Below are 12,608 nucleotides of genomic sequence, written 5' to 3'. Positions count from 1 at the left end.
AATATCGGCAGTCCAATATTATCGGACATCCCTAATGGTGATGGTTTAATTTGTTTGTAATGTGCGTAATGGATAACTCATATTTATAAACACAATTTCATATGTCGGAATAAAGGTGAGAAAAAGCAGATTTGATATAACCTGACAATTTCTCCATATCTTGTTCATTTTTCAGAAAAAAACCTAGTGCAAACTTACATAAATATGTTATAAATCATCAAAAAAGTATATGAACATAAATATATTTAATTACAATACGGGATATTTTAGATACCTTAAAAATAAATAAGAACAGAAGTTGAAAGTGACAAACACAGGATATTAACTTAACTTAATATTGATAAATCAATACAATTTAGGATATAAAATGACATCAGACAGCATGGCTTTTAGCTTCCTTTTTCTTCCATGTATACATCTTATGACCACCATATGATGATGTGAATGACTTTTTCTAAGAATCACTTGGGAGAATAAAGACTTCAATGCCAACGAGTGTGATCATATTCTTTTGTTCACCAGTCGACAAAACAATCTCTTGATGTGTTTCCAAATAGCTTTCATTTTCACTCCATATATGATTGGATTGAACAGAGGATTATACACAACTATTTGTAAAGTCATTATTAAACGTACCATTTTTGAAAGATCTGACTCCAATCGAGCTACGATGACATCAAATAAAGCTAAACAAAGGAAGATGAATAAAACCATCAGGTGAGGTAAACATGTCTCTGCAGCTTTTTTCCTGACTTCTGCACACCTGTGATAAGTTGTTATAAATATCTTTATGTACGTAAAGAGGATGAACATCACAGGAACAACAACAGCAGTCATCATTACAAACAAACCATAAAAGGAAAGAATTACTGATTTTACACAGTGAAGCTTAAAAAATGTATTGTTACAAAAAATGCCTTTTGTTGTGAAGTCACAGAGTTTTTGTTGAGAACTAATCACAGTTGGCACTACAACCTCACATGCAGGTAGAAACCAGGCCAAAGTCAAGAGGACAACAACAGTTCTTTTTCCCATGATAGTTGGATATTGCAGAGGTTTGCAGATAGACACATACCTGTCATAAGACATGACTGACAACAGTAAAAAGTCTGATGCGGCAAATGAGTAATACAGAAAATATTGAAACAGACAAGCAGAATGAGAAATGGTCTGTTTTTTAGATAAAACATCAATGCAAAGTTTAGGGTAGATAGCAGTGCTAAACAAAAGAGAGTTGAGTGACAAAGCAGCAATGAAAATGTACATAGGCTCATGAAGGTTCCTGTGAATGCAGATTAGACATATAATGGTGCCGTTAGTACAGAGGATGAGAATATATAATGTCAACAAGATGACAAAGAAAAGATATCTGTATTTGTCCATGTCTACTAAGCCACCAAGAGTTATAAATGTTTGATTGAATTCAGCATCCATGACACCTAACAGAAAAGTAGTCAAATCAAGTCTGTTATGAGAATTGTTCACCTTCCATGGATCTCATTTAGTTCTCCATCGAAAGATGCTGTCATGTCAACAAGCTCCTCCAAGTCTTCATGGTGATGTTGATGGAACTTGTTGTGAGCAGTCAATGCTGAGAAGAGTAAGAAGTCATCACCTTATAAGAATGAAGACGGCCTGTGATTGGCCGCTAAGTAGCAGAGGCGTTCTCCTCTTTTACTTCCTAATCCTCCAAAGACCTCAATTCGTAACATGTATCGTAAACTTGTGACAGATTCTGTCTTTTTTGTGATATTGTGTCCTTGTCCTGGCCATTCACAACCTCACTGGCCCCTCTGAGGGGCCTTGAGGTGGCAACATTGATCAGTATGTTAATGGTCATCATGTCGATAGTCATCAATGAAGATCCTGTCAGTGATCAGAGACAATAACATAACATAATTGTCAGCAATGGACCTCGGGGTGGATAACGCCATCATCTACCTGCTGCATCGGGCCTTCACCCACCTGGAGACCAGGGGCCGTACTTATCAAGCTTCTTAGAGTGCCATTTTACACTTAAGTCCTGAGAATTTGCGAAATTTAGTCCTACTCTCAAACTTAAGAATAAAAGCTTTTTATCAACGTTCTTAAGTCTAAGAATCACTCCTACTCTCCACGATATTTAAGAGACCTTCAGAGGTGTCTTAAGTGGTTAGGAGTTGCCAGCAGGGGATGGCACTGAGGCGAGGGAGACGTGCGCGAACGTTCAGGGAACGGAACAATGTTGTTGTTTTTTTTATGACGAGCAGCTGATCAAACGGTATCGTTTAGACAGAGCGGATATTATTTTTGTCACAGATTTAATACTTTTCGATTCCTTGTTGATTTCTGCATGTGTCTGCAGTGGGCTAGTATATATAGAGCCACCCACACCAGTTTCAAATTAGTTGCCTAATTAATGAATTGGAAAGAAAATGCTATGACAGTAGCGTACGTGTGTGGCCGTGAGGTGAGTGACGTCAGTGAGTGTGTGGGCGATAGAAGACAGGGAGCGGTAGCGTGAGTGCCGGCGGGGACTAGTTTGTTTTGTATTATTTTGTAGTTTATTGTCAAAATATACACTCCCATTGTCCACTTAAATATTTCCAAGATATTTCTTTATTCTTAGACAACGGATTCCCTTCCGTGATTGGTCATTTCTATGGACACAGAAATGACGTCACCTAAAATTCTGTTTACGGCACATAGTAATGTCGTAATTCAGCTCTGAGTGTGACACTTAAGATTCAGTCCTACACTTCGCTGAAAGTGTGAGTAAGACGCTTGATAACTAACTTTTAAGTGCAGCTTTCAGCGAAGAATTTATTTACTCTTAAGTCAACTCTTAGCAGACTTCTTAGGAGTAATTCTAAGAAGCTTGATAAGTACGGCCCCAGGTGCTCAACACGTCAGACTGTTGTTACTCATCAGGCAATGGATCGTGATGGCGGCGGCAGTTTCAACAAAGGGGCTCGGTGGTCGCAAACGTAGAGACGACATATGGGTGTATTTTAAATATAACCCAGCAGATAATAAAACAGTGTATTGTGAAGGAAGACGGTGACAAATGTGGCCACAAAATATGCGGAAAAAATACGACCAACCTTAAGGCTCGCCACAAGGATATTTTTTCGAAGGTAAGTTACAAATGCTGTTAACATAATCGATAAATGTCATAGTAAGCTAATACATTAGTACGTTTTCCACATACTCCTGGCGCAAATGGGCTGCTAACTTCAGGCTAAAGTTAGCTTTTGTTACGCTAACGTCAATTCATTATGTGTGTGTTACTTTAGCAGCATGTTTAGCCATGTTTACATTCAGTGACGGTGTGGTTATCTCTTTGTGAGTACGTTCTGTCAGCACGTAACTTGATATGTTAAACAGGTCAAGTTACTGTTATACGTAGAGTCTGCTAGCTTTAGCCTAAAAGCCACAAGTGACGTTGTGCAGCCCCATTAAGGAATCAGGAATTAATTGATTATTTTATTACATGGTTTGCACAAATGAAAGAGAGTGGGGTTGTATGATATCTGTTGTAATTGCACTGGCAGACAGGGCCAAGTTGAGCATATGTGTTCCTCATCCATCACTCATATTTTGGGCATGTTTATGTTCATTGTACTTTAACAAATTCTGAGAAATAAAGCCACAATTGCTGAAGTAGAATGTTTTTGTTTTTTTGGCTTTTTTGGAGTAATGAACTTTGATTCCACTGTTACCACTTTATCTGTGTGTAATACACAATCCTTGGATCAGAAATGTGCTGTTGGGTGGAAACCTTATATGTCTAAAACCATTCCTTTATTGTTATTATTTGTGAAAATAGCAGATCTGCAAGCTTACAATGGGTTGAACTTATAGATCTGCTGCTATTTTCACAACTTATGTGTGACACTGCCCAACAGCAATCTCCAATACTGATTGACCTAAATTGATTTGTTAAAAGACTATACTTATATACTTATATTATACTTTTTATTCTATTTTTTTTGGACTAAAACTAGACTAAAACCTTTTTGACTTTTCATCCACTAAAACTAGACTAAAACCCTTTTGAGTTTTCGTCGACTAAAACTTGACTAAAACTATCACATATAAAAGTGACTAAAATGTGACTAAAGCTAATAAGCATTTTAGTCCAAAAGACTAAGACTAAGACTAAATGTAAGATGGTTGTCAAAAACAACACTGCTCCCACACCGGTGAATATCCAGGGATCAGACATAGAAATAGTGGAATCAGTTATAGACTTAGGTGTTCACCTCAACAATACACTGGACTGGACTCACAACTACAGAGTCCTGTACAAGAAGGGTTGAAGTCGCCTAGACTTCTTGAGGAGACTGAGGTCCTTCGGGTTGTGTGGGTCATTGCTGCACATTTTTTACGACACTGTGGCGGCTGTTCTATGCCGTCGTTTGCTGGGGTGTGGCCAGCACGGTCAGAGACATGAACAGACTTAATAAACTGATTAAGAGAGCTGACTCCGTCCAAGTCTGCCCACTAGACAGCAATGAAGAGATGACCGACAGAAGAATGCAGACCAAGTTGACATGATGTTCAATCCCTCTGAAGGCCCTGAGTAGCTCCTTCAGCATCAGACTGTTACATCCACAGTGCAAGAAGGAGCGCTATTGCAGGTCCTTTCTACCCACAGCCAAAGGACTTTACAACGCCCTTATGTGATTACTGTGACCTGCTATTTTTCCTGGTGTGCAATGCGGTGTTAAGATAGTGTTTTTGTTTGACTGTTTAGCTAAACATAGTGCAGTCGTTAGTGAGCAATATGTATTATTTATTACTCATTTTTAGTTTCTCATTACGTTTGACTTCTGTTACTGTTGTCAGAAGTGCTCCTGACAGTTTGGTTATGTTTGGGTTTTCCTGTGTTTAAAGTCACTTCCTGTCCTGGTGCTCTTGTTTTGTCAGTGTTTCCTGTTTGGTCTCCGTGTTTTGCAGCACCTTTACTTTCTCTTCCATGTCCTGTCAGCACACCTGTTCCCTGTTTAATTCGTTATATTTAGTTCCACCTGGGTCGCTTCTTCAGAACTGGATCATTCTTCCTTTTGAGGCCGATGCTTCGTGTGCTGTTTTGGTTCCACGCTGCCTTGTAAGTAATAAATTGTGCTATATAAATAAAGTGGATTGGATTGGATTGTCACACCTGCCAGCTTGTCCCATTTCAGTCCTAACATGTCCAAACACGCATTTACCTATGTGAACAAGTCATTACCTGTGGTTGTCTCTTTAATTGACTGCATGGCTGCCAGCTCCTCCGTGATTTGAAAGTCTGCAGTTATCCCACGTAAGAAGAAGAGCAGCTGGGCGGTGTCACGTACATCACAGCTCTCATCCAAAGTTAGCGAAAAACAGTCCATGTCTCCGGGCATATCAGTGCAACAGAGTCCAATAAGCACTCCTTATTAAACTCCACGTCAGAAAACGCCTTACTTTTTCTGGAGCTTTTGTGAGAAATGACGAAACTTGTCCTGACAGCTGCATCTCCGGGGGTGTGAAATATGGCAAAAAGTCCTTGTTGGGTTTGCAGTTTTACCATCAACGCATCAGCCTCCCTTGCGCGCGCTTCATCAGACAGATTCCGGTATTTTCCCTCGTGCTTCGTCATGTAGTGGCGATTCAAATGATATTCTTTAAACACAGCAACCTGTGTACCACAAATTAAGCACACGGCTTTACCTTTAATTTATGTAGAGAAATACTTGGCAGTCCATGTCTTGTTGAAAACACGCCATTCCTCATCAACTTTTCTCTTTTCAGCGTCTCATCACTTGTCGCTGTGCACCTCCACGCACAGGTTACACACGGACATACGCCCATAAATAACACATTTCAAAATAAAAGCAGCACAGTTGTATTGCGCGCACGACATAGATGTTTTTTAAACTTTATTTTGTATTTTGTGAATGCGCTATTCAGTTCACTCACAATCGCACACGCGCATACGTCCACACGGAAGTAATACAAATAACGCTTTTCAAAACAAAAGCAGCATCGTTGTATTGCACACTCGACATAGATACTTTTTAAAATTTATTTTGTAATTTATGATTGGCCTCACACGGGCCGGACAGGGGTGCACAAAGGGCCGGATGCGGCCCGTGGGCCGCAGAATGCCCAGGTCTGTTATAGCCTGTGCTTTTTTTGGAGCTCATTCAGGATGTCTCCAAACCCCAAATTTCTCCAAGTATGAAACAAAGATTGCTGTGATGTTGGGAGATCACAAACTTATGTTGTATTTGTATTTTGGTCAAAAGGTCACTCTTCAAATGGCTTTCTTTTATACCTGCCTTACCCAATACTTAACCGAAACAATTCTGTCCACAATCACATAGAGCTTGTATTCACCCATTTTCTTCTCTCTGCTCCTCCCAGGATGGGATGTTTCACCCAACACCTCCTACTTCCCCTCTCATTCCCAAAAAGTCATCATGTACTGAAAGGAGTTCTCTCACTCTTTTTCCTACTTGCTCGTTTTTCTTTCTTACTGTAGCAGCGTAAACCTTTCTCCTTTGTAATTCTGGTGCTATTTGAAATCTAAAAACAAAATACTTAAAATACATTAGTTTTCTTTGGACGTCGCTTTGTCAAATATGAAAAATTCCAAAACAACTAATGCTGCGTGTCACTCTGAGAAAATCTGTGGGACTTTTCCATTATATTCTTATCATGAACTTATCTATGATCAATGATTTATGACGGCGCTTCCAACACCTGCCATTTTTCAAGGCCTCCACCTGGTGCAGGAACATACCATTTTCCAATTGAGAATCAGGCCTAATGTTTGTATCCTCTTCACACTCACCTGCAGCAAGTACTGAAGAGACCTATGGCTATGCCATGTGAAACCTCACACCCTAACACTTTATCACATCATATTGACAGCTGGGGCTTTTAACTCGACGGCCAGAGTCGTAATATTGTTATAAAGTCCATTATCAAAGTGGCTGCCTAGAAGAAACTATCATTTTGACTCCATGCTGATGACATAAAACACAAAAGTATGTCAGGATAGTTTATTAAGGTGCACAGAATGTAAAAACAATTACAACATTTTACATTTCTTGCTAATGATTCATCAATATTTAACAAATGTATGTGTTTGAAATGTCCGTGAGAAAGTTACATTAAAGCACAACACATATTTATAATAAATACACAATTGAATATGTCAGAAAAGAACTAGGTAGAAGCAGATCATATTTATTCCTACACTTTCTCCATATGTCATTATTGTTTCTTTACTTTCTTTGTTAAAATATTACAATTTCATAAGATAAAATAATAGAGCATTTGTGACAATATATGTTTGGCTTATGCAGTGATAAAGGTTTAAACATTATAAATGATCACAAAAGTATATGCACATAGATAAAAAAAAATAAATTAAAATAAAGAGATTATAGGCAAGGCAGGGGCATGTTTATTTATAAAGTGAAATATGTACAAAAGGCAATTCAGAATGCTTTACAGAAAATTACATGAGGGCAAAAATAAATATTAACTAGAATCACCATAAAAATGATCAAAATTTGAATTAAAATGTGAGTGTAAATTACATAATTTCAGTTGTCATAATCAAATTGATGTGTTTTCAGCCTAGATTATAGATACATTAGAAATACCTTAGTACAGAGGTTGAAAGTGACAAGTGAAGTATTAATAAATGCAGGATATTGACTTGGCAACAACTTAATATTGATTATAAAATAATATTTAAAATATAAAATGACATCAGACAGCATGGATCTAATTGTCCTTTTCCATACATCTTATAAACACCACAAATAAGGCAGCATGGAGAAATAAAGACTTCAATGCTATCAAGTGTGATCATATTCTTTTGTTCACCAGTCGACAAAACAATCTCTTGATTTGTTTCCAAATAGCTTTCATTTTCACTCCATATATGATCGGATTGAACAGAGGATTATACACAACTATTTGTAAAGTCATTATTAAACGTACAATTTTTGAAAGATCTGACTCCAATCGAGCTATGATGACATCAAATAAAACTAAACAAACAAAGCTGAATAAAACCATCAAGTGAGGTAAACATGTCTCTGCAGCTTTTTGCCTGATTTCTGCACACCTGTGATAAGTTGTTATAAATATCTTTATGTACGTAAAAAGGATGAACATCACAGGAACAACAGCAACATTCATCGTTACAAACAAACCATAAACTGTAAGAAATGCTGATTTTACACAGTGAAGCTTAAAAAATGTATTGTTACAAAAAATGCCTTTCGTTGTGAAGTCACAGAGTTTTTGTTGAGAACCAATCACAGTTGCCACTACAACCTCACATGAAGGTAGAAACCAGGCCAAAGTCAAGAGGACAATAACAGTTCTTTTTCCCATGATAGTTGGATAATGCAGAGGTTTGCAGATAGACACATACCTGTCATAAGCCATGGCTGACAACAGTGAAAAGTCTGATGCGGCAAATGAGTAATACAGAAAATATTGGAACAGACAAGCAGAATGAGAAATAGTCTGTTCTTGAGATAAAACATCAATGCAAAGTTTAGGGTAGATAGCAGTGCTAAACAAAAGAGAGTTGAGTGACAAAGCAGCAATGAAAATGTACATAGGCTCATGAAGGTTCCTGTGAATCCAGATTAGACACATAATGGTGCAGTTAGTAAAGAGGATGAGAATATATAATGTCAAGAAGATGACAAAGTAAAGATATCTGTATTTGTCCACGTCTACTAAGCCACCAAGAGTTATAAATGTTCCATTGAATTCAGCATCCATGACACCAAACATAAAAATAGTCAAAGAAGTCTTTAACAAGACTCGTTTAGCCTCCATGGATCTCATTAAGCGCTCCACCAAGCGCTGCTGTCATGTCAACAACCTCCTCCAAGTCTTGGAACTTGTTGTGAGCAGTCAATGCTGAGAAGAGTAAGAAGTAACCCATCTTTTAAGGACTGCCTCAAAGCTGTTGTACTTCGTAGTCCTCCAAAGAAATCAGTTTGTAACACGTGACCCAAACACATGACTCTTTCCTTGTATTCGTCATCAGATGGGCGGCTATCGCAGGACTGTGTGTGTTGTAATGCACACTGTGTGCTAATTAACTGATGATCTTGGTATCAAAGTCAGGGAGAGACCTTGATGGTTACCGTTGATAAAATGTGTTTATATATTTGCTCCTAGATAAAAGTAAATCAAGCTGCTTATTTAGTGAGTATTAGCTGTAGAGGAATGATACTTAGACTAAGTGTTAGCTTTCTAAGTTTGTTGCATTAGTGTTTTGTTATGTTTGCTGGTTTTCAGCATTTGTTTATTCAAGTACTTGTGCTTTGAATTGCATGTTTTGTTTCCCTAAATTTGGTTTGGTTGAGCTTTCAGCTGATCTTCTTCCAATTGATACTGACAACTTCAAAGATGTGCTGGCGGCCAGGATAGCAACTCTGGCTTTTAGACTAGTGGCTAGCCCACTTACCTCACAATTCGGGTGATGTAGATTCGCGCCCCGTTCGGAGCGGTGGAAGAAAGAGAAGATCGATACCAACGCAGAGCCGCAACACCTGTATAACATTTATATATGGGGCTTTCTGTCGCCGGTATATGTTTCCATAGTCAGTTTGCAGCCTGAAAACCTGTGCTATGTGTCACAGTGGATGTGCTTGAACTTCAGCGGGGAGTTTAATTTTTACACGTGCCGAGCTGCTTACCCTGTCCGCCCAGCAGAGGTGGGACCAAGTCATTGTTTTGCAAGTCACAAGTAAGTCTCAAGTCTTTGCCCTCAAGTCACGAGTCAAGTCCCGAGTCAAGACAGGCAAGTTCCGAGTCAAGTCCAAAGTCAAGACTGGAAAGTCTCAAGTCGAGTCCCAAGTCCTGCATTTTGACTTTCGAGTCCTTTCAAGTCCTTTTAACCACAGACTAATATATTTACACAGATTTTGTATGCTTTTAAAACGCTGTATTTATTTGTTAAAACAAGTGCATTTGAAATTGCAGGGAAAAAAATTGTGCTGACATTGCACTTCATAATAGCACAATTAACCAGTCATTTTAAACATTTAACTCATTCCTTTACAGAATAAACACATTTGAAAAAACAAGTGCAACTGTGCTTATTTGCACAAAAGTGTTAAAATTGTACGTTTGTACATTTGACGGTGATTCATAGCAGGGAAGCTAACATCAGCTTACGGTGACAGCCAAAATATCTACTAACGTTATTTACCGCCATGTGCTTTCTGAAATTTGATGTGGAGTTCATGTAAGCTTAAGCTTGTTGTTGTTTTGCGGCTGAAACTTTATGTTTCAGCGGCAGTCACATGTGACCGCCTGGCTCTGTTTGATTGATGAAACGGAGTCAAACGTCCCAAGTGACTGCATTTGATTGGTGAAACGCAGGCATGCGATAGATCCTACTTTGAAGGTCTGTCTGACAAACCGAAACAACAATTTATCCCAAAAGTTACTCAAGTAGATGTAACGGAGTAAATGTAGCGTGTTACTACCCACCTCTGCCGAAGGGTGATATCAATCAAGTTAAACGCTCAATGTTCATGCTTCTGCCAGGCAGCCATCTTGTATGCGAGATGAGTATATCAAGTCTATGACCACTTATCATGCGTTGACTAATGCCAAGCGCAGCATTTACTTATAGGACCCAATGCAAACTACCTTCTGTAGCCGTGATGCAAAAAAGAAAATCAAGCCAACACAAAATGCCAACATACATGGTCACACATAACACAGTACAACACAAATTGTGGATATTATAAAAAACTGTCATGTACCATAAAAACATTTTGAATTACACACATTTAAATCCATTGCAAAACATGATGGGGAAAAATGCAAAACACTATCTTCATGTTACACGGCTCGAAAGATGGGCCAACTCTTTCGTTGTGCGACACATTTATTTTTCAGGATCAAGCTGCAAAACAATTGACACTGCGTTACAACTGGAGCTTGATGCATATGCTTCTTTTCATATCACGTACTGGCAGACTTCTTCTACAAAATACAATGTCTGGAGTTGAACAATTTTACAAATATTCCAAAAATATATTTATGTATACACATACACATACATATATATACACAAAACCCCTTTTTACTATTTCTATCTACCTTTGAATCATGCTCTTAATCACTGTTTAATAATGTATGGATTGTATTTATTAGATGTATTTATTTATTATTTATTTTATTTAGTATTTAAATAAATACTTCAATTCAAATACTTCAATTCAATGTCATCTTATCATTACTTTTACTCAATCTACTGTCCTATGTGCGACTGTAAATCTACTGCCTTAGCACACTAACAATAGTTCAGCTTTGACACACGTGTCTGTGTGCTTATGATCAATACAACACTCAAAAGTTCGTTTAGCATGTCCTTGTAACATAAATGGCATTTAACATTTTATTTTCAAGTATCTCTGAGGAGTTATGTTGTGAACTTACTCTTAAACTAAAGCGAACTGTATTTTGCTTCGTCACCGTGGTTACCCTCGGACCAACGTCCGCCATCTTAGAAAATACCCTGAATGTAACTCGTTTTTAACTCATAACATTCACAAAACAGACATTAGCTTAACATTGCTTACTCTAAAAGGTACAGAATGAATTCTACTACTGCTTTTATGTGTTATATGCAAACAAGCTTACCTGCAAAACAATTGACACTGCGTTACAACTGGAGCTTGATGCATATGCTTCTTTTCATATCACGTACTGGCAGACTTCTTCTACGGCGCCAGCTACTGATACCAACGGCACCAAGCGCCCTCTGCTGGTGTAACTAAATATCGCATGCTGCATAGAAATACATAGAAAACCTTGACATCACAAAACATTAGTCTATAAACAGTATTTAAATCAAGTTTTCTGACCTTAAAGAGTTTTTAATGGGGGGGCAACTATTTTAGTCAAATTAAATCACTTAGTGCCACACACTTATCCATGTTGAGCTCATTTTAGCTGCTTGATATTTCTGATTGATTATTACAAAACTTTAAGGACGTCATCAATTATTATGAGAGACAAGAAGAAACATTTGTTTTTTTATGCATTTTAAATCGTAAAAAAAAGTCTACTGACATTAGAGTTAATGGGAGGTCGTCTATTATGCCCATAAAGGACTCTAAATAAACATCCACAGAAGCACCAACAATACTCTATTTACATTTTGTGAATTTTAACCAAGTATAAGTGATATTGTTATCATAAGTGCTAACACGGCGCATTGTCACAGAGAGCTAACAAGATTGTTGCTGCTATCTGGAGGTCATGAGCTGGTGAGCTGCTTTCTCACCACGGAGCTCGTGAAAGTTTATTTGGGTCATAAATAATGCTTCTCTCCTTGGTAGTAGAAGGATGAGGACATAATTTGACAAGTTGGTCAACTTTGGCATCCAATACGGCAAGAAAGACACAAAAAGACGCCTCTCTTTTTTGTTTGCGAAGATTATGAGTCGTTCTTCATCTAAACAGGAATATATCAACATCCTGTCAGTCGGCATCCCAGTGACAGCAGACATTGTACGGTAAGTGATTGTTTTATTATGTTTGTTGGCTCTCATGAAGTCTGAGTAGTAATCAGTAACGCTGTTGAAGGAAAAAGC

The 12,608-nt window shown here is 38.0% G+C and overlaps 2 protein-coding genes across 2 annotated transcripts; both read right to left on the bottom strand.

Annotated features, from left to right (window-relative positions):
• Positions 1-501: 501 nt before the first annotated feature.
• LOC133659201 (olfactory receptor 10J4-like) lies at positions 502-1,434 on the bottom strand. Its single transcript, XM_062061938.1, has one exon. The coding sequence runs from the start codon at positions 1,432-1,434 to the stop codon at positions 502-504; it is 933 nt and encodes a 310-aa protein (XP_061917922.1).
• Positions 1,435-7,324: 5,890 nt separating this feature from the next.
• Positions 7,325-8,778, bottom strand: LOC133658083 (olfactory receptor 11A1-like). The gene has a single exon (XM_062059698.1). The coding sequence runs from the start codon at positions 8,776-8,778 to the stop codon at positions 7,834-7,836; it is 945 nt and encodes a 314-aa protein (XP_061915682.1). The 3' UTR covers positions 7,325-7,833.
• Between the last annotated feature and the right edge of the window lie 3,830 nt (positions 8,779-12,608).

This window comes from Entelurus aequoreus, linkage group LG10 (assembly GCF_033978785.1).
Source record: "Entelurus aequoreus isolate RoL-2023_Sb linkage group LG10, RoL_Eaeq_v1.1, whole genome shotgun sequence".
Classification (NCBI taxonomy): domain Eukaryota; kingdom Metazoa; phylum Chordata; class Actinopteri; order Syngnathiformes; family Syngnathidae; genus Entelurus; species Entelurus aequoreus.
This window is presented reverse-complemented; position numbering and strand designations above follow the sequence as displayed.

Excerpts from the sequence above, each read along its gene's own strand:
- LOC133659201 (XM_062061938.1), bottom strand. The coding sequence starts at position 1,434 with ATGGATGCTGAATTCAATCAAACATTTATAACTCTTGGTGGCTTAGTA.
- LOC133658083 (XM_062059698.1), bottom strand. The coding sequence starts at position 8,778 with ATGTTTGGTGTCATGGATGCTGAATTCAATGGAACATTTATAACTCTT.